General features: G+C 39.4%; 1 protein-coding gene across 2 annotated transcripts in view; it reads right to left on the bottom strand.

Moving 5' to 3' along the window:
- Positions 1–27,598, bottom strand: part of si:dkey-49n23.1 (semaphorin-3D) — a 321,365-nt gene that overhangs the window by 48,621 nt on the left and 245,146 nt on the right. For both annotated transcript variants that reach the window (XM_028824096.2, XM_028824097.2), the window contains exons 4-8: positions 26,116–26,178; positions 20,230–20,349; positions 7,190–7,283; positions 4,886–5,014; positions 117–259 (exon numbers count right to left, since the gene is read on the bottom strand). In XM_028824096.2, the coding sequence (XP_028679929.2) occupies positions 117–259; positions 4,886–5,014; positions 7,190–7,283; positions 20,230–20,349; positions 26,116–26,178 (549 nt within the window). The remainder of the gene's footprint in view (positions 1–116; positions 260–4,885; positions 5,015–7,189; positions 7,284–20,229; positions 20,350–26,115; positions 26,179–27,598) is intronic.

The raw sequence follows: 27,598 nt of genomic DNA, 5'->3' as shown, positions 1-27,598 counted from the left end.
TCATGTTGATAAACAGAGTTATATTCAGTACAAGCTGACAAGGTGCTTAGCATTGCATGCAAGTATACCCCAAAAAAGAGAAATGTTGAAACACATAGTGAATCTATTATACTGACCTTACAGACTCGGGCCACCCTACTAAAGATACGCTTATCCCACTGGTTGGATTCCACAGCCATTTCTTTAAAAAATAAGTAGATCTTATCATCATCCGGACTGCGGGTGTCAGGGATGGAGAAGGATCCTATGAACTGCGGGTCTGTGTCAAAAGAAAAGACCAAAACGAATGTAAGATGTGGTAATTAGTAGATGCAGGATTACATTATATTAACCGCAATGGGGACTTTACATTGAAGTTTTTCATTCCAACCATCTCCTTCATTTGAAGTGAATCCTTCCATGGATTTTATCTGCTATTTTAATTACAGGATCATGAGGAGCTAGAATGTATCCTGAAAATGCTAGGTAGAAGGCAAGAACTAACCTTGGATAGGATACCACACTATCACAGGGTACACTAACCAATGGCCACATTAACCTAACATTAGGTTATCCAGACATGAGAGAAAGGAGAACCTCTGGGGAAGTCAATCTGGGCCCCCATGTGAAAATATCATTCATATTCTTGCGGATTGTACCTCATTAGTATTTTGCAACCCAATGTCACTGTTCACTTTGTTCTCACTGAAATGGTCCATTTTAACTTCTTTATCATCATCATCAGGAGTTAAACTTTGCACCTGTAAATTATAGTGCCATTGTCCACACCACTGAGTCAGCAAAACCAAACTAACCAGTCAGACCAAAGCCAAACTGAATAATGGGATTGCTTGGTAGTACCAGACACACACAGACTGTAGAATTTTATTATAATGTATAGAAGATTTCTTGAGTTTCTGGAAAAGCTAAATTTCCTGCTGGACAATATCTATCTATCTATCTATCTATCTAGTTTGTATTTATGCAGTCCTATTGCTAAACTGTTATAAATAGCAGTACTTGGAGGAATTATTTTTAAATTAAAAATTACCAGACCTCAAAAACAGAGTACTGTACAGACTGAATTTGACAGGTCCTCTAATTCCCCCAACACGCCCACATCATTTCCAGTGATTAATCATTTTGGAACTTTAAAAAGGAGGATGGGTGGCAGCAGGTAATTGGTAAGGCCTATCCCAAATTGGCAAGAGACTGCACAAATGATTCTTTTCTTTTTTTTTTTTTTTTTAAATATGCCTTATATCTTTTCATCTAAATGAAATGCCTCTAGACACATAAGAACAGAACATAGAAAAACTAGTAACATTATTATTTAATGAGGTGAATATAATATATCTTAAGTGCCTAAGTTTAACTTTGAGCAAGTAAAGAAACTCTGTCCGGAAAGTGTGTTTTCCATCTGTTTAGAATGCTGCAGTACAATTCATTTTCATAGAATTCCTAAAAGAGAACACACTTATTAATAATTATGAAAAGTCAATAAAAATTAATAAACAACACTACCATTCCACACATCAGAAATTTCCACTGGGGACAAATAAAGTTCTATCTATCTATCTATCTATCTATCTATCTATCTATCTATCTATCTATCTATCTATCTATCTATCTATCTATCTATCTATCTATCTATCTATCTATCTATCTATGTAAAATCTTGGTGACAAGACAAAATGAAAATTGCAAATTTGACAGGTTTCAATCCCCCAAAGGACTGAGGTCCTTCATAGCAGGTACATTACTGGAAGGCCAAGGCAGATGCAAACCAAATTAATATTTAGAGATAAAATGAGGGGCACTCAAATCACTGTAAATGGGTTTTAAACATCCTTACATGGGTGGCATGATGGCACAGTAAGGAGACCAGGGTTTGCGTCCTGGGTCATCCTAGTATGGAGTTTACATGTTCTTTTCCTCCGGGTGCTCCAGTTTACTTCCACAGTCCAAAAACATTCAGATTAGGTGCATTGGTGATCCTAAAATTGTCCCTAGTGTGTTGTTGGTGTTTGTGTGTGTGTGCGTGTGTGTGTATGAGTGTTCACCCTGTCCAGGGTTTGTTCCTGTCTTGTGCTTGACCTTGTTCGGGACCTAGCAGGTTAGAAAATGACTGACTGACTTCTTCACATTTACTCAACACTGCTTTTCTACCTATATGCTTGGTGGATACCAAAGCGTCAAGTGTAAGGCAGATCCAAAAAAACAGAGGGGCACCAAGTTCGACAGAGGGCATGTTTACATGCACCATTGCCCATAACAGGTCAGTTTACAGTTTACAGTCAAACTAATATGAGTTAATAAAGAATGAAACTTGCTGGAAGGATGATATCTATTACCTGCCATGGGATCATCTAGGAATATTCCATCAATAGCTGAAAGAAGTTGTCAAGAATAGAGTGACCTGGTCTGTCCAGCTCAGCATACTGCAATCACAGCCCTCACCATGATACACTGAGTGAAAGTGAAGGTGAAGGGAGGAAGTCAGAGAAACCCAAGAAGACAATTGTGGTGGATAATGGGCTGAGAATCAAATCCAGGCCTCTAGGTCTGTCTGGCATCAATACTAACTGCTGAGCTACTGTGCCAAGGAATGTGCTTTAATATTTCCCAATAATCAAAAACAAGAAGGAACTCATTTTAAAATATTGAGAATCTTGAGAGTTAAAAAAATAGATCTGTTTTGGGGGGAGATTCCACTGGAAATATTATGCAATTTCTAAGAAGACGTTATACTCAGTGCCAAGTTAACAAAGTACAACATTAGAGCTAGTCATTTGATTACAGCAAGTCATCTATTTTTTTTATCATAATTCTTATTTTTGATATTTACAATTACATTTTAAAATCCTGTAGAGTAACACTCACCCTCACTTTAGCAATTCATGATCGTGAGGAGGTTAAAGTCTATCTGGGGCTAAGAAGGAGAGAACCTTGGATAGGACATCACAGGCCGTACTGTATTTATGCACACCCCTGTACTGTTGACATTTAACTTAATATGAACATCTGTGGGATGTGGTAGGAAAAAACTTACATAGACAATGAGAAAATATCACACATAATAATTATTATTAGTAACTATATGATAGATAGATAGATAGATAGATAGATAGATAGATAGATAGATAGATAGATAGATAGATAGATAGATAGATAGATAGATAGATAGATAGATAGATAGATAGATAGATAGATTTTAGTATAGTAGGCAGGATAAGATAGATAGATAGATAGATAGATAGATAGATAGATAGATAGATAGATAGATAGATAGATAGATAGATAGATAGATAGATAGATAGATAGATAGATAGATAGATAGATAGATTTTAGTATAGTAGGCAGGATAAGATAGATAGATAGATAGATAGAAAGATAGATAGATAGATAGATAGATAGATAGATAGATAGATAGATAGATAGATAGATAGATAGATAGATAGATAGATAGATAGATAGATAGATTTTAGTATAGTAGGCAGGATAAGATAGATAGATAGATAGATAGATAGATAGATAGATAGATAGATAGATAGATAGATAGATAGATAGATAGATAGATAGATAGATAGATAGATAGATAGATTTTAGTATAGTAGGCAGGATAAGATAGATAGATAGATAGATAGATAGATAGATAGATAGATAGATAGATAGATAGATAGATAGATAGATAGATAGATAGATAGATAGATAGATTTTAGTATAGTAGGCAGGATAAGATAGATAGATAGATAGATAGATAGATAGATAGATAGATAGATAGATAGATAGATAGATAGATAGATAGATAGATAGATAGATAGATAGATTTTAGTATAGTAGGCAGGATAAGATAGATAGATAGATAGATAGATAGATAGATAGATAGATAGATAGATAGATAGATAGATAGATAGATAGATAGATAGATAGATAGATAGATTTGTTGATTTGTCTCAAGCTTGAAATTTAGTAATAATTTTGTTTATAAAAAATGCTAAGGCCTGTCTATCTGTCACATGATTACTTGTGAACTTCTAAGACTAGAACTTATATCTTGGTCTTAAATGAAAGTTTATGACCTGATACTTTCTAGAAATTCAAAAAATCAGGTAGCTGCAACCTCAGGAAAGTGATTTGTGGTCATGAATTTATAACAGCAAAGAGACTGTAAAAGCAGGTAACATGGAAGATAGAATGACAAGAGCAGTGAAACTGTTAAGAGTCAAGCAAATCGCAGAGGCTTATTATGTGACAAAGAACATCATAATAGAAAGAAGAATAACTGCAGCAACATCTGCTGAGGGTCAAGTGTGGGACACAGAATGCAAGAATGACAAAGACCAGGAAATACGTGCCAACAGTTGTTTGCATCTGTCCTTTTGTTGGGTCACATAACCCTCTCCTATAAAGAATACAAGAAGCTGAACCAAGAAGTAATCTTGAACACAGACCAGTTGAGCTGCAGATAAACACCATGGCACATAGGCATGCAAGCTAAAGGCGCTATCACGTCTCTGTGGATCACTCGCTGGGCTGATCAGAGGTATGTATGCAAAACCGCTTCGGGTTGAAAGAGGGTGCAGATGCTAACATTCTTCTCTCTTATTCCCTCCGCAGCACAGAGGCTTCACATCCCTAAATTAGAAGGCTCAAAAATGTTATTATAACAATTTATTATTATTGGTTGTGCCTAAGTAGCAAAAGAAGACTTTGTGATGAAACCACCTCAATGAATAGCAGACACAATCTAAACCTGGTATTTTTTTCAGTGACTTTCAAACATTCAAAAAAGAAACAGACTTTCATTTTGAAACCCATGGAAGGACTATTTGAGCTCCAATTCATAGCAGTGACAGTTTTTGACCATCACTTGGTGGTCTTGTGACCCCCCCGTCTCCCTTACCATTTAACCAGTTGTCTTGATTGGCCTCAGTGCGGATGTAATGTTGATTCCTTCCTTGGACAGTTGTCCGAAAAATGGCTGCATTCGTACCCATGAAATCCACAGATGTTCCGGCATACAGTCCTTCAGCTGGGTGAAACAAACAACGGCACTTAGTAACACATCTTGAGAGTATCAAAGGTTGTATTTTCTTAATATGCTGGTAAGTATTTAATCAATGTTTAAGCATTTCAGTAAGGTAGTGCTAAGCAAAAGAACTACAATGCTTTGAAAGAAGGCCACTTTATGAAAATATACCTTGGTTAGCAATTTAGTTCAGTCCTTAATTAAAAAGAACTCTACAAATTGTAGTGCTCCATATTTGGACATATTATAGAGTAAATGTGTACAAAGTTTTTAGCTGCAAAACAATATCCCAATTCTTGTACGATTCAAGATGAGAATGTGAGAGAGGGAAAGCATTAGGTTGTGACACAAAGTAAGTGGTCTATTTATTGGGTGCATAGCACAAAAATCTTATGGTCTTCCCCTTGTGATCATATACTCCTCCAAAGACATTAAGATCCATCCATCCATCCATTTTCCAACCTGCTGAATCCGAACACAGGGTCACGGGGGTCTGCTGGAGCCAATCCCAGCCAACACAGGGCACAAGGCAGGAACCAATCCCGGGCAGGGTGCCAACCCACCGCAGGACACACACCAAGCACACACTAGGGCCAATTTAGAATCGCCAATCCACCTAACCTGCATGTCTTTGGACTGTGGGAGGAAACCGGAGCGCCCGGAGGAAACCCACGCAGACACGGGGAGAACATGCAAACTCCACGCAGGGAGGACCTCCTAACTGCGAGGCAGCAGCGCTACCACTGTACCACCGTGCCGCCCAGACATTAAGATACCAGTACATATTTCAAGATTATTTGTGCCAAAGTAATTTAAAAAAATTTCACAAATCCATGCAAATCAGCTAAGAGACAGCCAGGGAGACTGACAAATGACAGCTGTAAGTCAGGTTAGGGACATAGGCAGAACACATGTGAAGGACACAAGCAGGTTGTTTTTGAGAAGTGCTAATGTCTGCTTAACCAATATTGTTACAGAGCCCAGTGTTTATGAAGGTATTAATAACCAGCCAGTTCTGACATGAATTCTATGAATATGTAATTATGTGAGTGTTTATAATGACAAGAATCTACCATGACGTCAGAGACGTCACTCTGCCACCGACATTCCTAGCTGCTGGATGGGGCATCTGATTTTGTCAGCATTCTCCCACTTAGCTGAGATGTCCTAATGCTTCTCTCCGGCCTAAATATGTCAATGTCAATGTCAGTTTATTTATATAGCACATTTTGCTGTGGCCAAAGTGCTGTACAATTATAGAATAAAAGAAGAACAAAACAATTTACATAAAAACATAAATAGAAATAAAATATATGAACATAAAATAAGATACATAATAAACAGAAGTAACAGGGTTATGCATAATATTTCTGGGAATGTTAAGTTAAATACATATATCTCTTTTTGTACCATCTTTCTCTCTCTCTTCTAATTAAGTACAAAAGGTTTAGTATTTGGTTCTAATTAATTCTGCATTAAGAAACACATTTCAGGGAGAAAGACCGCTCTCTGCTGGATAGACTACTTTAGAAGCCCTCTAACGTAGATTAATTTCCATTGAATTGCTTCTTTGGCCCATGGTAAGGTCAAGGGGTTGAGACTGATACTGACCCCATGGTGCTCTTTTCAGCCTGGTGGACATGAACTCCTAGCGGTGAAACCAGACCCATAGGGAGTCTGTTAGTCAAGAGGAAGCCTCAAGGGGCGCATGTTCATGACAGGAATTGTTTTCGTCCTAGAGACCATCGTGATAACACTGGCATAATCCATTACCGGTTTGTTGAGTATTTAGTGTATGAAAACGTGCAATCAAGGGACTTTATTGTAATATATGACCTGGTATCAAAATGTTCCAAGGTGTGGACTGTGCAGAACTTCACTGGCAGATTCCACAATACTCAAACTGCGTTCAGAGTCATGCTAGCTGTGTGCAGTGCTCTTTCAAAAGAACATTGGTGGGTTTATTCACAACTAAAGTGCTAATTCAGAGCTATTTCAATGAATATACAGAATCTGTCTCCTTATCTAGTAGCATCAACCTGTATGCAAAAATGTTATACAAAATATGCTATAATTATAGTACAGTTTGGCAGCTCCTTGAACACAAAATGCTTAAAAAGATTAATGTATTTCATCATGAGGAGAACTCTAATAATGTAATTTATTAAATATTCTTACTGGTGAGCAGAGCTGTGAAAGATTCCTCAGGGCTGAATGGACATTTCCCACGTCCGGACTCGAGCAAGTGAGGAATGAGATGAACAACAGGTTTCTAGACAAAAAAAAAGTTATGAATAAATTATTTCATAATTTAGAGAATTATAAAATTAATGTACAATCTACAACTTTGGTCAGGATTCTTCATCATGACTAACCAGTAGAACATCCACATAAATTAAAAGGGTGGGGTCAGTTATGAGGCGCACTCTGGGCCCACAGGAGGTACTAGTGAAGGAGAAAATTAAAACAAAGCTGAGTGCCATTATGAACAATGCTGCACATCCCCTCTCTGACATACTAATATTAATGACTTGAAATCAACAAATCATTCAGCATAAGTGTGTCAAGAAATATGACTGGGGACTTCTTTATACCAACAACAATATGTCTCCGTAATGCATCACTAGGACTGGGACTGCCAAGTTGGAAGTTTATTTTTCCTTCTTCAGTTATTCTGGTGTGTTTGCCCATAATGTGTGTGTATATATTTATTTACCTGTCTAATTTTTTAAAGCCAAATTTCCACCTGGGGACAAATAAAGTCTAAAATCTATCCATCTATTGTATCTGCAGATGTTGTTCCGATCTGCCTGTCAATCTCCCACTCTCTTCTTCCCTCATTTGAGAACAAGACCCCAAGATACTTAAACTCTTCCACTTGAGGTAGCCTCTCCTCCTCGCCCTAAAGTGGGCACTCCACCCTTTTCTGCTTGAGGCCCATGACCTCAGACTTAGAGGTGCTGAACCTCATCCTGGCCGCTTCACACTCCCTGAAATAAGCAGGCTCAAAAATGGACAGACATTGGTAAGGTGCACAATATTTTAGCTCATCCAACACAACTATAATTTTATCCGCGTGGAATTAACTATTATTTTTTATTTTTTTTAATTTTTTATAAACGCTCACTAACTCCATCCCAAGATTTTCACAATTGAAGAATTCATTTATCTTCCATTAATGGCAGGACCCAATTCAGATGTTCAATCCTGCTATCAAATTCCGAGTTCTGGAAGGCCAAAGATTGGCAGCATTTGGGATCAGGGCAGGAATCAACCTTTGGAAGGGGCACCTTGTAAAGCCCAGCCATGCACAGACCCATCCAGTTCCGAGTCAACCCAACATACACGTCTGTGGGACGAAGGCCGTATTCCGCTCACCCAAGTGTGCTTCAGGAATTTGCTGATTCTAGTGTGTGTTAAACTTTAACAGGAGTTCATCAGAGACTACTTCAAATAAAGGGAACTGCAAAGGACTGGGATCTAGGAAACATTTTACAATTATACAAAAAAACCTTGTATCCTGTGTAAATAAAAGGAAGTAATTATGCCGTCCAGTACAAGAGTGTTAACAGACAGCCAAAACATGCTTTGATAAGGGAAATTTCATTTATACTGATATCCTGGAATTTTACGTAAAGTAACTAAAATATTTCAAAGCAGTAGGGGATGTGATGTTATCTGCCTTGAACTGACCTTTAACACAGAAGACAAACATTATGCTGTGAAGAGTTTTTGTCAGAATTTAGTGGTGTCAATAGTAGAACTGTGTATTAAGCAGTGCCGGACTTGCAGCTCCTTTTAGTTTATTTATCTATATTATCATTTTCTAACCTTTTTTTTCTGTAGTGGCACACTTTTTGTAACCAAAATCATCCCAAGGTACAGCACTGTTTCACAAACCACAAACACAAGTACATCTCTTACACATGCTCGACTGTCCAATGAGAAGCTGGTAAAAGAGGACCTCCGAGATCAGCATTTGCAGACATGGCACTTAGTGAGCACTTTGGTGGCATGTCCAAGCTGCATCACCCCTTTGCCTGCACCACTCTGTCTCAGAGGCAACCCGTATACCCACTATCCACCAACTCAGTGAGGCTTGCTGGCAATAACACACCCAGGGCAGATGGATTCTTGCACACATCCAAAGTGCTCTAACAAGGCACCCACAGAGCTGCTTGTATGCCAGCTATCCTCTTCAGACAGGTCTTGACCACCTGTGGAGTTTTCCCTCTCAGGCTCACACCAAAGTGTGCTACACTATTATCTCTGCGGCACACCCAGGTAGCTCTCAGGGCATGTTACTGTGCTGCAGCACACTAGATCAAAAACACTGATCTACAGTATATCAATAAAATCATAAGCTGTTTGGATGTCTGGTTGTTCACCAGCCATGCGCAGTTGAACCAGTTTTCAGCAAACTGTATTTGTAGACATTGGTCCAACTTAAAATGTGGGCTACATGGTGTGTATGTAGCAGGGTTATAATGAAAAGAGGGCAACCGCAAAGCAAGAACTGACATGGGGACTACAAATCCCATCAGGCAGCAGGAGTGCACTGGTGATGACTGAGGGACCCCTTCAGCAAACGCAGAGTTTTCTAGCGGCCAAAGCACATATATGTCGTGCAACATCTTTTTCTCAGTTAATCTGTTTTATTGTCTTGCTGGATTACAGCTCTTGTCTAAGAGTACAGTGGACCCTTGTCTTACAAACTCAATTTGTTTGCGAGGGCTGGTTGTAACTCAAGTTGGTTGTAAGTCAAGACTATTTTTCCCATAAGAAATAATGGAAATTCCCTTAATGCGTTCCGAACCTCCCACTGCAACACTTACTTAACTTTTTTTAATAGAAAAGGGTTGTATAATGTGCATAATTTACCAAAAACACCAATACTTTTTCTAATGTACTAACCAAAAAGTTATAAAAAGTGCCTAGCCTACCAGAAACAACAATTTCATACTGTACTCACCATTTAAGTTGACATCTTTGGCTTGCAGGAAGGAAGGAGGAGGAGAATGAAATGGAAGGTGGTTATTGTTTGGAAGGAGTTTCCTTATACAAATCTTTTCCTTGTAAAATTGTCGAGATGGTGGATTTCGACATGCTGTACATATTAGCGAGATCGGTCACCCGAACGCCACTCTCATATTTCCACACAATTTCCGTCTTCGTTTTGATTGTGATCGCTTTCTTTACCTTCATTACCTTTGCTTCCTTCCTTAGCAATTATCAAAATAAATTATATAAATCACTGCACTGACCGAAATTACGTCCACAAACACACGTATCTGGGCTCCGACTGACACTTACAAACGCACTCGGCTGTTTATTTACAATCACACAAGCGGATACACGTGACCGCATTCGAGTCGTAACGCAAGATGTTGGTCGTAATTCAGAACAAAAATTCTGGTCGTAAAGCAAGTTGTTCGCATGTCAGGCCGGTCGTATATCAAGGGTCGACTGTACATCATTTTGTCTCATCTTGGCCTATGCTTAGCCATGTTGAAATTCCAAAAGACAGTTTTTCCATATTTATTTACACCAAGGCAATGCCACTGTAAAGTGTTTGTGAAACATTTAATTTTAATTCAAATCAGTTCAGCTTATTGGCAATGTACCACACAAAATAATGAAGATATTTGTTGCTAGAACTATTGGCGCAGAAACAGGCTTTAAAAACACAGTAATTGGTAAAAATAACACAGCAGGCAGAAAGTGCTAAATAAAATGATAGCAATAAATGAACAATAAACATTAATAAACATACAACAATATCAAACCCATCTAAATAATACCTTAATACCCTGTGCCTGACTTTTGAAGTTTTCATCTTCATTTGATTTGTTTTATCTGTTTTGCACACTAAAGGCCTCATTTATAACCCTCACATCACACCGTGTCCATTTGTTTTGTAGCGTGGCCTGGAGTAGGCAGGTAAAAGGTTGGAGTACCAGCCCAGTCACCCTTATCCATATTACTAACCGAGAATGCTAAACCGGATGGACGCAGGGACATCCGGCCATGGGCCGTAGCCGCAAAAAGATGTACTGCGCAGGCGCAAGAAATGAGGGGCCGCGAGAGGCGGATGAGGGGCCGCGAGAGGCGGACAAGACCACAGAAAAAAGGAGTGAGCAAAGAAAAAAGAAGACAAAGAAATGAGACGCCGCAAGCACAGAAAAAAGGAAAAGGCAAAGAAAAAAGTAGTCAAAGGCAGGCGCCGCACGAAACCTATTGCACACGAAACTAGCACACAAAAAAAAAGAAGACGCTCGCGCACAACAGCAAGGCCCCCCCCCCCCCTACAGGCACCGGACGGGACACACACCAAGAGGGGGATTTAACAAGCCCCTGGAACACAAAAAAAAGAACACAAAACCACCCCACACACCCTACAAGCAACGGACGGGACACAAACAAAGAGGGGGATTCAACAAGCCCCTGGAACACAAAACGAAAGAAGACGCTCGCGCAACAACAATCCTCAGCCACCCCCCCCCCCCCCCACATCAATAAGAAGTGACACCCAAAGCCACATATCTAAAGGAAACGTCCATATTAAACATACGTCATCTCAACACCTTCACACTAGGCAGCATAGGTGGATCTCCTTAAAATAAAGCACTATTAACCGTTCAACTGGAGAAAAGGCTCCATATTAACAGTGAGTGCGATCCTCCTTATTACTTATCCATATTTTGCACGCTGAGGAACAAACAAGTCATGAATACACGGTCACGGGTACAAAACGATTCGGATCGGATAACGGGACCAAACACATGAACATGAATGAAACAAAAAAATACACGGCGGCGCATACAACGCGCTTCGGAAACTCCGTGAGAAAAAATGTCTCGGATCAAAAAACGCAAAGCTCAAGTAACCCCATTACAGAGACGTCCCCAAATGGACAGACACATTGAACGTAGACGCATACAGCGCGCGTCTCAAAGTGATGCATCGAAACAAACACGATTTCAAAAGAAAGAGCTCGCGTCTCAGACATACAAAAAAGGGAGCGAAGAGACAGAATAAATGAACGCAGACGAGTACAACGCGCATATGACCGGCCAGAAAACAAGCAAGCAAGACTCCAAAAGCAGAAAGCTCAACTGACCGACATACAAAAACGGACAAGGCACGATACAAACAATGCACGACGTAGAGTGAAACGGACTTGGTGCAAAGCGGAGGCGAATCAATTAAAAATCAAAAATAGCGCGTCACAAATAATGGACATGCAATAACGCGGCACTCAAACACCACAAGCAAAACATGCCCGTCGCAGACATCAACGTCAGACGTCTGCTAAACGCTTACGCCAGTTGGCTGACAACGCCTTCAATAATGAGTCCACTATTGAGGAAAATTCATTGGGATTAATGAATGTCATTTGCAATCATTGTCATTCACTTAACTTCCCAGAAGAAACAACTGGCAATACAAATAATGAATTTACACGTTGTTGTCAAAAGGGTCAGATTAGACTGACTCCTTTACATTCTTATCCTGAATATCTACAGAAGCTTATAACTAACGATGTGCCTGAAAGTAAAAACTTTATGAACTGCATTAGATCCTACAATAGTTCATTTGCTTTTGCATCTACCGGAGTACATATCAGGCCACCAAAAGGCAATGGCCCATACTGCTTTCGCATATGTGGTTAACACAACGCACTATATTATGTCCAAAAAATATTAATGTTAATCACATTAATAACCAGGTCATTTCATTACTTCCTGGAGAGACACGGCTCTTTCTAAACTCTGACAAAGTTGACTCTGATGACGACAATGAACATCTGAATTTCCCCATAGAATATTTGAACACTATTAACCCAACCGGATTACCACAACACAACCTTACCCTTAAAAACGGAACAATAATCATGCTATTAAGAAACCTTAACACTAAACAGGGTTTATGCAATGGCACACGGTTAGTCGTCAACACCATAACACACAATGTTATTCAAGCAACAGTTCTTTCAGATTCACATGCTAACAATACTGTTCTCATTCCTAGAATTGACCTTACGAGTTCTGACCTGGAATTACCTTTTACACTTAAACGGAAACAATTCCCCATTAAACCTGCCTTTGCCATGACCATCAACAAATCACAAGGACAAACCATGGACAAGGTTGGCATCTACCTCTCTGAACCCGTTTTTGGACATGGACAACTTTATGTTGCCTTCTCACGTGTTCGACGTTCATCTGACGTTAAAGTTAAAGTTAAAAATGATCCATGCCAAGGAAGACTCATTCAAAGACAAGACACCATCTTTACTACTAATGTTGTATACAAAGAAATATTCCAATAAAACATTACTCTATGCCAAACACTCTATTTTTTATTTATATAGGCATCATCCAAACCTGCACACTATTCTATATCTAATTCATACATCTCACTCTTTGTCATGCCCCAACGCCAGGGGTTGGCGAGCGAAGCGAGCAGGGGGCGGAGCCCCCTAGTCAATAATAACAAACCTACTGCCATGCAGCAGCAAAAAAAGCAAAGAAAATATGGCCAGTGTTAGCCTTTTAACAAAATAAGTGGTAGCAATGGAATCGGAGCTCATGTCTTCTTGGATTACGGCAGTGCCGGATTAACCAATAGGCACATGTAGCATATGCCCCGCAATTTCGGGGGCCCCCAAATGGTGGACCCAATATTTAATGAAAAAGTGTAGCATTGAAAAACTGGTCTTTAAAAATATTATCTTTACGTTTTTAAACTGTAAATTTCTTACACAACAAAACTTTAGGGGCCCAACACATAAAATTCACATAAATATTATAAGATTCTTATTATAATCGAGAGTAAAATAATTATTTAGTCCGGTTTGAACTGTTCAGAATCTAAACTTCAGATGATGCAGACCAAAAGGGCCCCCAAATTTGAAATGTGCTACGGGCCCCCAAAGCTCTTAATCCGGCTCTGTATTATGGGTAAAATGATGACGCCATGTTCCCTGAGTTTTTCTTTTATATACTGGAAGGGGTGTAGTCTTCTCAGCATGTTGTGGGCGGAGCTAGGTGACCTCATTGGGTGGCTTTTAGATGCAACAGGGGAAAGAGAAGTTACTAGTAGGGTCAGCATTCCCAGTTGTCCTGAGGTGGAACTGCTTACCTCACCACAGCCAGGAAGGTGGTCCTCAGCCACACATATGCAACAGTGTTTCTGTGTTTGTTTACCAATTACACAAAAAACAACAAACTGATTTCTGTAAAATTTTTCATGTAGGTTACCATTGGTCCAACATTAAATATAAGCTATATGGCATTTCAAACATTTCTTCAGGTAGAGGCGGGGGGTCGTAACGGTGGGATCCAAAAACTGCTCATAATTCAAAAATGTTGAGTCAATCTTAAAAAAATATTACATGTATAATAAGAGAGAACCAACTTAAAATCCAGGGTACTTGGCATTTCAAGAAAAGAGTTTGAAATTTGGGGGATAGGGTAGAGGTAAAAAGCGCGTTACTCCAAAATGATGGACCCCGACACCCATTCTAAAACACAATGGCTAATTGCTTATTTTTTTGAATTTATAAACTATGCTTCACTTTAGAAAACAATTTTGTGGGGCAAATTAATATATACGGTGGCTACAAACAAATAAATTTGACTAAAAACACACTGAACATATCCTTTAATGCAGTTAATTATGTTCTTCAAATATACTTTTGGATAAAAATTCAAAACTAATTTAAGCAAGAAAGCCTTTTTTGGTTTAAGTGCTTTGCAGCTACAAATAAACAAAATGCGTTGTGAGAATTTATAAATGAATTGCCAACAATGAAAGGAAGTAATAAGAAATGTCTAAAATCTCTTGTGAGGGATATGTTTATATGAAATTGGCAGTCACATTTCAGTCATCAGGTTTGCCCCCTGTATGGTTTAATGTTAGTGTGTTTTAGCTTCTGTATCTGGAAAATGTCATGCTTCATTTAAGATGAACGTGTTCCCCCACTGATTCCCCACAGTAATTCATGTTCATTTTTTCAGAGGTGCTTGCCAGATAGGTAATTTTGCTGCTGACTGTGTATTCATCTCAACAGGCCTCATGTAGAAGCATTAAAAGAATTTTACCTAAATGGTGTATGCTTCTGACCTCCAAAGGTTATGTGAAAAGATTATTTTCTACCGTGGATTAATGAAGTATATCTCTCTATTATATAAAAAAATCCCACAAGACGAGACTTTGGCCATGAAAATTTTTCAAGTCCCACCCTTCTCTCAACCATATTCAACCACGCACACGGTCCTCTCTCCTCTCATTTGTGTGAATGCTTTTGACAGACACAGTTCTTGCTCGCTCGGCTCTTATAAATTTCAACGTTTTCCTCACTTTAAGTTCCCAATAAAAGAAGATGTATTATGTCCAAATCTTATTGAAGAATTTCATTACGAAGTGTTATCAACAGAAGAAATGAGTACATGGGCAATCCTAGAACCAAGAAATGATGAAGTCAAACAAATTAACGCCAAAAATGTTGATCGGTTACACGGCCAATTGGTTAAATGTGTATCAATAGACTATGCTGAAACAGTTGGTGGTGATCGTGCAGAACATGAAAACAACAACTTACAATATCCCAAAGAATATCTACAACCGTTAACACTGTCCGGTCTTCCACCGCACGAATTACTGTAGAAAGAAGGATGTATCCAAGAAAGGTAACGTAGTACATCTTCAGAGGATAACATTAGACAACAAAGGAGATCTTGATATGCCATTCGCATAAAAACGTTAACAGTTTCCCGTAAGAATAGCTTTTGCAAAGACAATTGACAAATCTCTGAGCCAAACATTCGAAAAAGTTGTTTAATTTAATAGAGAGAAAGAAACGAAATTCAATCACAGGCAGTTATACATCATGTTGTCACGACGAAAGTCCAAATACAGAATCAAAATTCAATGCGATATTGACGAAAATTTAATTCAAAATATTGTTTTTGCTGAAGTTTTACAGTAAAAGTGTAAGATTAAAAAGTTTTTGCATGTTAATTTCAAAGCCAAACAAAACGAAATTCTATTATGCAACAAATAACTCTAACGCAACATGAAACATAAGTTACTTTCAAATTATTAAATTTTACTATTTTTTAATATGGTTAATTACTCACTGTAATGTAAAATAGTTCTATTATGCATATGTAACAATTCCCATGAAAATAAAAATCTGTTTAAATTGTACAATCAAATCCCCATATGCGAGCAGCAGAGCCGCAAAAAGACTAGCGCGTAGCACCCGCCCAGGAGTTGGTGAACAAAGCGAGCAGGGGGCAAAGCCACCTAGTTACATAAAAAAAAGTATATGCACTATAAATAGGGCAGAGTGGTGGCTCTGAGGCTAAAGATCTGTGCCGGTACCTGGAAAGTAGCCGGTTTGAATCCCCATTTCTGCTAAAAGAGATGCTACTCTGCTGGGCCCTTAACCTGGAATTGCTCTAGGGATGCTGTACAATGGCTGACTCTGTGCTCTGATCCCAAGGGGTATGCGAAAACTAACAAATTCCTAATACAAGAAATTGTATAAGGCAAAATAAAGAAAAAACAAATACTACCAATAATAAAGCACCCTTTTATTATAGGTGGCAATGGGTGAGGTCAAAAGAGGTTTTCAGAATGAAAACTTCGCATTAATGCTGGACATCCCTAATTAAAGTCAACAGGTAATGCAATTTTTTATTTTAGTTAGAACATCAAAATATTAGAATATTAGAACAATAGAAGAGGCCATTCTGTCAAACGAGCTCATCCTATATCACTTACACGGTCCAAAATAATATCAAAAAGTCAAAATATGAAGGTCCCTAAATCCACCACACTACTTCATATGTCTGTTTTTAGTGTGTGAGGAAAAACCTTTGAACATTTGTGTTGAATCTGCTCTTAAGAAGTTTCCAAACATGTCCCTGTATTCTTGTTGAAGAATTTCTTTCAAAATTATAATAATAATAATAATTCATTACATTTATATAGCTCTTTTCTCAATACTCAAAGCGTTATCCACACAGGGAGGAACCGGGAAGTGAACCCACAATCTTCCACAGTCTCCTTACTGCAAAGCAAATAACAGCTGGGATATACTGTAGGCTACTAATTCCTTTCGTATTTGTAACATGAGTCCCTGTCCTGAACCCCAAAACACGAGGCTGACTCTCAGTACTTTAGCAAAACCATCCTTATTCCGCTTGAAACAAGAACAGCACTGTTATTTATTGTAGAGGGATCTACCACAGACACAGCAATCAGGCAGAGTCGTGGCCAATTAAGACTGTTCCGTACATTTATAATGTTCCTTGCATCACCCATCGACGACAGGCACTTATAGCACGATCATGATTGGTTTGGATTTGTTTTCCCCAGGTAGCCATTGCCGCGCTGGGAGCCTGCAGTGGCCCTGCCAACAGATATGCTGTCTTTCATAGACATGGCAATCGCACTTCGGGATGTTCATTGGCGCGTTGTCCCATTGGGGGGAGTCCCAAAAAAGTTTAGAAACCTTATAGTATTCTTACCTGTTTCGATCATGTCACTTCTAAATCTCAGTTTGCTTAAACTGAAAAGGTTTGTCTCCTTCAGTCTCTCCTCATAACTCATACCTCTAAATTCTGGAATCAGCTCACCACTCGATCCACCCAGAACAGCATCTTCTTCCACGCCATGAGGTCACTGAAACTCCCAGTAACTACCTACCTTGCATTGTGTACTGTACCCACCTGCTGGTTTATGTGTACTTTTAACTCTTATTTACTGTACTAAATTATTTATTGGTACTGTTTATGTATATTTTATTTACCTTCTGATACTCTTATTTATTTACTGTATTTATTTGTACATTATCATAACTGTGGAATTTCACTGTGTTCCTGCAGTGTATGTGACAATGAAGATCTTTAATCTCTAATCTAATCTCATCTAATCTAAAACATTAAGGGGCAGAGACATCTGTCCCAGACACTGCTAAAATAATGCCTCCACTTTATTATAGGATTCCAACCACCCTGGGGACAAAAAGTCCTCATAGTACCGGAGTACAAAAACCCAGATGAACAAATTCCAGACCAGTTTTCACCCTCAAGCAGTCTGTGTCATGAGCAGCTGGCACACTCTGTTTATCTGACTGCTCTCCATTACCAACAAGTCTTTTAAAATACCACAAACGCTCAGCCTCCTTCTGCGAATTTTTCTTCATTACTATATGCTACGTTGCTGTTCTGTAATATTCAGCATATTGGCAAGTACGACGTACCATTTCCACATCACTATACTATACTAAAAATACTATACTATTGTTTTTTTCATAATTCTTTTTCATTATTGTTTGTGAAAAACAGATGTGAATAAAAACTCTTGTATATTTGCTACATATAGAGCTAAGACTGGGTATCCAAAGAATTAATGTGTCTAGTACTTGTGGATGTGGTTAGTGTTACAGAAGAGCCTCAACTACCTCACTGTTTCAGTATCCCATGAGCTCCCCTCTACTCCCCCTTTGTATTGAGTTGACACCCCATCTTTGGGTGGGTTTTTCTTTGGGTCCTGCAGTTTTCCTGCCACATCCCCATAGTTGTACAGTATGTGTTAAGTGAATTAGCCCTGTGTGAGTGTGAAGTGTGAACACAACTGTGCAAATGAGCGGCTCTGGGATGGACTGGTGCCCTGTATAAGACTGATTGCTGCATTGTGCCCCCATAATTCTAATTTGGATTACACACATTTGATAATGTTATGTTTTCTGTATCGTTTCTATTCAAGTTATTTTCAACTTTCTAGTTTTCTTTTGTTCAGACAATAGATAATGTCAGTTATTGAAAAAAAGGACAGGATTGAGAGAGGAAGCAGAATCGTAAATCTGAACACTAATATCTCTAAAAACACAAACCAAAAATATCTGCCAAAAAACTAAGCACAGAGGTTTCTAGCCATTTAAGTAAGAATAATAATTATTAAACATCTAACAGATATTTGGAAAGTTAATCCACAGTGTTCAACAAAGTGCCATACACGACACTGACCCTCAGACTGTGTGAATACCATATGGGATATATTACTGTCCCAGCCAGGATGAATTATTCTTCCTTGCCCAGGAGGGAGGCCGTAACAGAAGGACAGAGATGGCCTGACGTCCTGGCTGGGATGTGTGTTGGTTCCTTACCAGAACAAGAAGTCATAACGGAAGATTGAAGATGGAAGGGGGTACCAGCTAGGATGGATGTTTGTTCTTTACTAGGATAGGACACCGGCATGGGAGAACAGAAGGTGTATGCGGACTGACATTGTATGTGTTCACTCAATACACATGGTGGCACCATCTCACTGGTGGAACTACTATATGAATACCCACAGGGCTGGTTGGGAATTGCATTACTGTGGGACAGCTATGTCAGGGTTTCTGGGGGCTTCCAGGGGGAGCTATTGGGGAATCTTGTCCCTTATTTGAAAGATTTTGAGAAGTGCCTCCAAGGTGCAATCCTGTGGCATAAAACAGTGAGTCTTCTCCTGTAGTCAGAGGAGGAGGAGGAGGAGAGTGGACAAGACTACGTGGAAAGTGTGGAATGAGAAAATAAAACATATTTTTGTAGTATACTGTTGTAGAGGAGGATTTGGAGGTCTATGAATGAACTGTAAAATAAATACATCTTGTGTTTGAACCCAGGACTGCGCCATGTAGTTGTGTCTCGAGGTTTAGGGGCTCAGTGGCACCCCCTACTGGTTGTAACTGTCAAAATAATTACGTCAGGAAACATGCACTTTGATGGCATTGCTATGCATAGCAGAAGAATAAGACAAAATTGTGGGTTGTGTTAAAATCCTAAATACAGTATAGTAATAATAAAAAACCAACCAAGATTAGGCAAAAATATTATCTAAGAACAAGAATATATATTGAATTTTCACTATGAAATATGAAAAAATAAAAGTTAAAAGTTTAAAAAATATTAAGGCATATCAGAATCATGACATGTTTTACTTCTTGTCGATGATTTATGGCCCACAAACCGATTCCTAAATTAAGGTTTAAGCAAAATACCTAAACGTTAAACATCTACCATCATTAGAGATATCTTAGACATCAGTTTAAGGATGATTCTCTATTTCGTCCTCTTATTATGGGATGCATAATTAATCAGAAACCTGAAAATCGGTAATTCTAAATTACTAAACATTTGTGAGTCTGCCTTAGTACTTACTTCAGTGCTGCGTCCCAGGTCGATGTAAGTGCAAAGAGGATGAAAGGCTCCAGTTCCACAAGCGTACACGTGGGTTTTGTTGAAATGTTGTAGGAGACGTACAAAATTTGCACATTCTGTCTGAGAAAGAGAAATAAATAGTTCAGATGCAAATATGGCAAGAAGAAAACAAATATGGCATACTGTCTCCTGCATATGTCCAATAATGAAATGTTACTTTACTATATGTAGTTATCTTACATTTGTATTAAATAAAGAACATTGTTATGTACACAAAATACACTTAATGGATTATTTCAAGAGTTCATAACTATAAATGTTATGAGATGTAAAAACAACGTTGAACAGATTTAAGGCAAAAGAAGTGTAATTTAAGTTGCAACTTACAGTGGAAAATATGAGGATGAATGTGCATGAATGCCAAGAGAGAACAGGATTGGGAATGAGATGAAGTGAGTAGTTAAAACATTCGACAACCAAGAGGGTGCTGGCTATCCATTCTGTCAAACCCCACTGGATCAATAACAGCTAAGTTGCCCTAACATCCCATTCAGATTTTTGAAACGTCTACCAAGGTCTCCAGTTCATCTTCTGGTCTCAGAAGTTTGATTCACACTCCGAGGGTGAAAGACTCCCATCCTGAATGCATTCCCACTTACCGGTCAGTGCAGTTCTCCAGATATTTACTGAGGGCTTTGCAGGCTTGAGGTTCTCCCTGTGTCTGGGTGGGTTTCCTTCTACAGTCTAAAGATATGCAAGTTAGGTGAATCCATGATGGTAAGCTGGCCCCTGATATGCATGTGTGTGTGTCTGTGTGTGTTCAGTTTGTGTGGCATACTGTACAAGGGATTGTTCCTGCCTTGGACCATATGCTTGTTTGAATATGTTCCATCTTTCCCACGACCATGTCCTGGATAAGTGGGTTTAGAAAATGATGGAGTCAGTCCCGAGCTCAGAAAAATGGAGAGGGTTGGCATTATGAAAGACATTTGGATGTAAAAATCAAGCCAAAAATCTATAAAACATGAACCCTATGTATAAATGGGAAAGAAGAAGAAGAAGAAGAAGAAGAAGAAGAAATGGATGGATTTTGAACTTAAAGACCTGGATAAGAATCTTGGGGTATTATCAATGTTGAACAAGTACTTTAGTCAAGATTACTCTCTTTTTGTTATCTTATAATATTTCTGGCTTCATTATCCCAACAACCAGAATTGTACACATCGCACCTAATATAAAATGTGCAAGTTTTTGATTAACATTTTTTAATTTTCTTGCCCAAATTGGCCCTTTGTTACTGTGGGTGTATGTATCAGTGGGTCTGACAATAGACGTTCATCTGGGCACTGACATTTGCTATGCACCAAGTGCTATCAGGGTAGACTTCACACCAAACGTGAATTGGTTTAAGCAGGTCTGAGAAAGTTATGTTATCTTTTAAATCACTTAAACTGTCTTTCAGATGGTAGTCCCTGATGCCGCCAAACATAGAGTGAGCAAATATGCACTCACTAGTTACATTACGGCACGGTGGCACAGTGGGTAGCGCTGCTGCCTCGCAGTTGAGAGACCTGGGGACCTGGGTTCGCTTCCTGGGTCCTCCCTGCGTGGAGTTTACATGTTCTCCCCGTGTCTGCGTGGGTTTCCTCCGGGCGCTCCGGTTTCCTCCCACAGTCCACAGACATGCAGGTTAGGTGGATTGGCGATTCTAAATTGGCCCTAGTGTGTGCTTGGTGTGTGGGTGTGTTTGTGTGTGTCCTAAGGTGGGTTGGCACCCTGCCCGGGATTGGTTCCTGCCTTGTGCCCTGTGTTGGCTGGGATTGGTCTCCAGCAGACCCCCGTAACCCTGTGTTCGGATTCAGCGGGTTGGAAAATGGACGGATGGATAGTTACGTTACACTAAAAAAACTCACACCTGCATTATCTGAACATTGTAATGATTCTGTATTTCTCTAATTTAGCAGAAATACTCCATTACTGCTCTATGTCGTGGTACTAAGCAACCAATAATTTTGGTATTTCTTAGAAAAATGTTCTGCGTAATAAATTTGAACTGTAAATAATCACAGACACAAACAATAGGACATCAATTCTGACATCACTTGAGTTGGACTCCTCTGTCTATGAAAGCTATTCAGCCACTACGAGCCTATTTGGGCTGTGTTTCTTGAACCTCATGATATTGGATGTACAGTATTAATGTAGTCTACTTAAGCCAATGTCACATTATAGGATTTTGTCTCATGGGGAATGTCAGATTTGTCGGTCATAGTCCCTGATCTCATTGCCACACCATGTCATATTACACAGCCCAATGTCACATCTGCTGACCAAGCGCCAATCTTCTCGCACTGTTGTGCTCGCCCCTTTTTCTGACGGCCAATAGCGTGTTGCCTAAATGAGTGGTGCTTTATGAAGGGTTAACAGCTGCAGCGAGTCAGCAGTAATCCCTACCCCCCTCAATTCTTCCTTCCATTCTGTTATGGTGTGTAAAATATGAGGCATCAGACAGACGAGCTTCTCTTTTGTTTGTGAGGTTCAAAACTTGTGTGTTCCTTACCTCATAGTTGCTTTCTATGCATTGTACTTCAGGATGAGCATTCATTGGTTCATTTGGTTGTCGGCTATCTGACATACACAGCCCACCCCCTCTGACTAACAAGAAATTCTAACCCGTTTGACTTTATCGTACCCGGTTGCAGACTAGATGGTCTCGGTCACTGAGCGTGTCACGTTAGACGATTGGCTTCTTGAGACCACGCCACTGACTGCCTCTGATTGGCTAAGATTGTGTAAATGAAGACGAACACTGAAAACTGCTGGAAACGTTGTCCAATGTGACATAGACGTAAGGAATGTACTTGCATTCCATTATGGCTGTTTATTTTGAATATGACTCAATGATATAAAATTATTTAATAAACAAAGATGTGGTAACTGGCTCATTGATGAAGTAACTAAAAAAACTGAAATAGCTCCAACTTTCAAATCAGTTACCCATGTCCTCGAATACACCTGAATATTACGTCAGCCATACATTTCTTTTTTATTATTTAATAAATACCTAACCAATTTACAGTTGATGACGCAGAGGACTAGGTGTGATGAATATCAAAAAAAAACTCCATCTAGCCATCCCTCCATTTTTAAACCCATTTATTCCAATTTGATGTAGTGTGGAACCCAAAAGATTGAGATTTAAAAATAATAAGTGATACGTTTTAAATTTATATTGACTATTTGATTGTTGAAAATCTTAATATTTGGTAGTGGCGAGCTGTGCTCCTAATTTTCTCTTTCCTAAGTGTCATACACATGTACAGTGGGGCAAAAAAAGTATTTAGTCAGCCACCAATTGTGCAAGTTCTCCCACTTAAAAAGATGAGAGAGGCCTGTAATTTTCATCATAGGTATACCTCAACTATGAGAGACAAAATTAGAAAACAAAATCCAGAAAATCACATTGTCTGATTTTTAAAGAATTTATTTGCAAATTATGGTGGAAAATAAGTATTTGGTCAATAACAAAAGTTCATCTCAATACTTTGTTATATACCCTTTGTTGGCAATGACAGAGGTCAAACGTTTTCTGTAAGTCTTCACAAGGTTTTCACACACTGTTGCTGGTATTTTGGCCCATTCCTCCATGCAGATCTCCTCTAGAGCAGTGATGTTTTGGGGCTGTCGTTGGGCAACACGGACTTTCAACTCCCTCCAAAGATTTTCTATGGGGTTGAGATCTGGAGACTGGCTAGGCCACTCCGGGACCTTGAAATGCTTCTTACGAAGCCACTCCTTCGTTACCCGGGCGGTGTGTTTGGGATCATTGTCATGCTGAAAGACCCAGCCACATTTCATCTTCAATGCCCTTGCTGATGGAAGGAGGTTTTCACTCAAAATCTGACGATACATGGCCCCATTCATTCTTTCCTTTACACGGATCAGTCGTCCTGGTCCCTTTGCAGAAAAACAGCCCCAAAGCATGATGTTTCCGCCCCCATGCTTTACAGTAGGTACGGTGTTCTTTGGATGCAACTCAGCATTCTTTCTCCTCCAAACACGCCGAGTAGAGTTTTTTTTATCTGACCATATGACATTCTCCCAATCCTCTTCTGGATCATCCAAATGCTCTGTAGCAAACTTCAGACGGGCCTGCACATGTACTGGCTTAAGCAGGGGGACACGTCTGGCACTGCAGGATTTGAGTCCCTGGCGGTGTAGTGTGTTACTGATGGTAGCCTTTGTTACTTTGGTCCCAGCTCTCTGCAGGTCATTCACTAGGTCCCCCCGTGTGGTTCTGGGATTTTTGCTCACCGTTGTTGTGATCATTTTGACCCCACAGGGTGAGATCTTGAGTGGAGCCCCAGATCGAGGGAGATTATCAGTGGTCTTGTATGTCTTCCATTTTCTAATAATTGCTCCCACAGTTGATTTCTTCACACCAAGCTGCTTACCTATTGCAGATTCAGTCTTCCCAGCCTGGTGCAGGTCTACAATTTTGTTTGTGGTGTCCTTTGACAGCTATTTGGTCTTGGCCATAGTGGAGTTTGGAGTGTGACTGTTTGAGGTTGTGGACAGGTGTCTTTTATATTGATAACGAGTTCAAACAGGTGCCATTAATACAGGTAACGAGTGGAGGACAGAGGAGCCTCTTACAGAAGAAGTTACAGGTCTGTGAGAGCCAGAAATCTTGCTTGTTTGTAGGTGACCAAATACTTATTTTCCACCATAATTTGCAAATAAATTCTTTAAAAATCAGACAATGTGATTTTCTGGATTTTTTTTTCTCATTTTGTTTCTCATAGTTGAGGTATACCTATGATGAAAATTACAGGCCTCTCTCATCTTTTTAAGTGGGAGAACTTGCACAATTGGTGGCTGACTAAATACTTTTTTTGCCCCACTGTATTTAGGGGACAGTTTAAGGGCTCTGGTGATGCAAATTTGTTGCCGTTGTGAGATAACGCATTTTCTTTTCCTTCCTCTGCAGAATAGAAGATTGGTGGTGGAAAAAGCTGTCAATGTCCCTACCAGTGTCCGTCTGCCTGGACCTGCCTCCTCCCGCCTGAAATCATCCTAACCGGAAGCTCCGCCATCTTTGAGTCAATTCAATAATGGAGTCCTGTCTGAAAAGATGTTGCCTTAATGCTCTTTTGTTTATTTTGCAATTCAGTTATACTGAGTTTGCCAACGGATGCCCCAATCCTTTTTGTGCCCTCTTGTGCTTACAAAGCCAGTAATGAAATGATGCTGCTTTACTCTACCTCTTCTGAATATAACAGGAAGTGGATAAAAACAATATGGTAGCCCTCAGATGGCAAGACAGCACACTGAATTTCATAATCATGAGCAGACAACAGATGAAGATTTGGGCTGAGTAATTTCCATGTGTCAACCTTGCTCATCTCCACTCTCACAAACAGTGAATAATACGTCAACACATCGATCAAGTAAAATCTCCAGAGCTCTAGGTGGGCTGTTCTTGGGTGAAGCAATTGACTGGTTTTTCTGATCACAAACTCCAGACTCTGCCTTCTTCTTCCGTCTCATTTGCAGGCTTCCTAATCTCTCAGTTATCAATGATAATTTTCTACGAATATTAACATCTTTTCTCCCACTCTTGGCTTCACAGTTGTGTACAAATGTTCTGAATATGCACCCAGAGTTTTGTCTGCATGTCACTCGATTAGAGAAGTTGTTCTTTCTTCATCCTGGTGCCCTGTTAGCCAGGATCCACAAAAATGTCTAAGCAACACCTGGTCAGTTGCAGTGCAGCATTAATTCAGGCAGTGCTAGAGTTCTTAGAGGATTTGTTTATGCAGCCTCATGGTAAATGGGATTATGGGATTCATTTTGGGTAATACACAGGTAATACACCACTCTTACCTCTTCATTCTTTCCTGCCAATTTGCAGTGCTCAACGTGATCCTTAGCTGCTGGCCAATAAATCTAAAATAAGAAAGCAAAAAGATGGTATTGTGAGACAGTGTATGATAAACCTCACTTGCTATTGTTTTTCTTTTGTTTTAAATGTTAGAATTCCTTTGAGATCTGCGCTATTGACATTTCGACTCGTGTAGCATTTTAATACAAACATATCAAGTCAAATGAGAGAAACGAGAGGAGAACATTCAAGCGTCTAGGAGGTCTGGTAAACTAAGAGCTAAACCAACATCACACCCGGAAACGTTTTAAAAGTTGGCATCTATCCATCTGTCTATCTATCTATCTTATCCTGCCTACTATAGTTAGTCAGTCAGTCATTTTCCAACCCACTATATCCTAACACAGGGTCATGGGGGTCCGCTGGAGCCAATCACAGCAAACACAGGGCGCAAGGCAGGAACAAATCCCCAGGCAGGGCGCCAGCCCGACGCAGGGCACACACACACACACCCACACCCACACACCAAGCACACACTAGGGACAGTTTAGGATCGCCAATGCACCTAACCTGCATGTCTTTGGACTGTGGGAGGAAACCCACGCAGACACGGGGAGAACATGCAAACTCCACGCAGGGAGGACCCGGGAAGCAAACCTGGGTCTCCTTACTGTGAAGCAACAGCATTACAGTAAATAAATAAGAGTAGCAGAAGGTAAATATAATATACATAAACAGTACCAATAAATAATTTAGTACAGTAAATAAGAGTTAAAAGTACACATAAACCAGCAGGTGGGTACAGTACACAGTGCAAGGCAGGTAATTACTGGGAGTTTCAGTGACCTCATGGCATGGAAGAGAACGCTGTTCTGGGTGGATCGAGTGGTGAGCTGATCTATCTATCTATCTATCTATCTATCTATCTATCTATCTATCTATCTATCTATCTATCTATCTATCTATCTATCTATCTATCTATCTATCTATCTATCTAATCCTGCCTATTATACTAAAATTCAAATCTATCTATCTATTCAGTGACCTCATGGTATGGAAGAGAACACTGTTCTGGGTGGATTGAGTGATGAGCTGATCTATCTATCTATGTTATCCTGCCTACTATACTAATTATTCTGTCTGTCTGTCTGTCTGTCTGTCTGTCTGTCTGTCTGTCTGTCTATCTATCTATCTATCTATCTATCTATCTATTATGTGGTTGATGAAAGAGTTCCCTTAATGATCTGAAATACAAATGACTGGAGGAGCTCATCTCTGAATTGTTTTAGAGTTTTCACTTATGAGTCAATGTAGGTTAAATGATTTACTTCTACATTAAAAGAGCGATGTCACTCGAGGCATTCTTGTCTACTTTATTTGTTTTTTTTGTTTTTTTTTTAAAGTAAAAACATTGACAAAAAGACAGCAGACATCCTGGGTTAATTTTGGTTTGAGAAGAGAACTTAATCTGAGCAATCTGTTCAG

Source organism: Erpetoichthys calabaricus, chromosome 18 (genome assembly GCF_900747795.2).
Source record: "Erpetoichthys calabaricus chromosome 18, fErpCal1.3, whole genome shotgun sequence".
In the NCBI taxonomy this organism is placed as follows: Eukaryota; Metazoa; Chordata; class Cladistia; order Polypteriformes; family Polypteridae; genus Erpetoichthys; species Erpetoichthys calabaricus.
The sequence above is the reverse complement of the archived record's forward strand: the minus strand, read 5'-3'. Positions and strand labels throughout refer to the sequence as shown.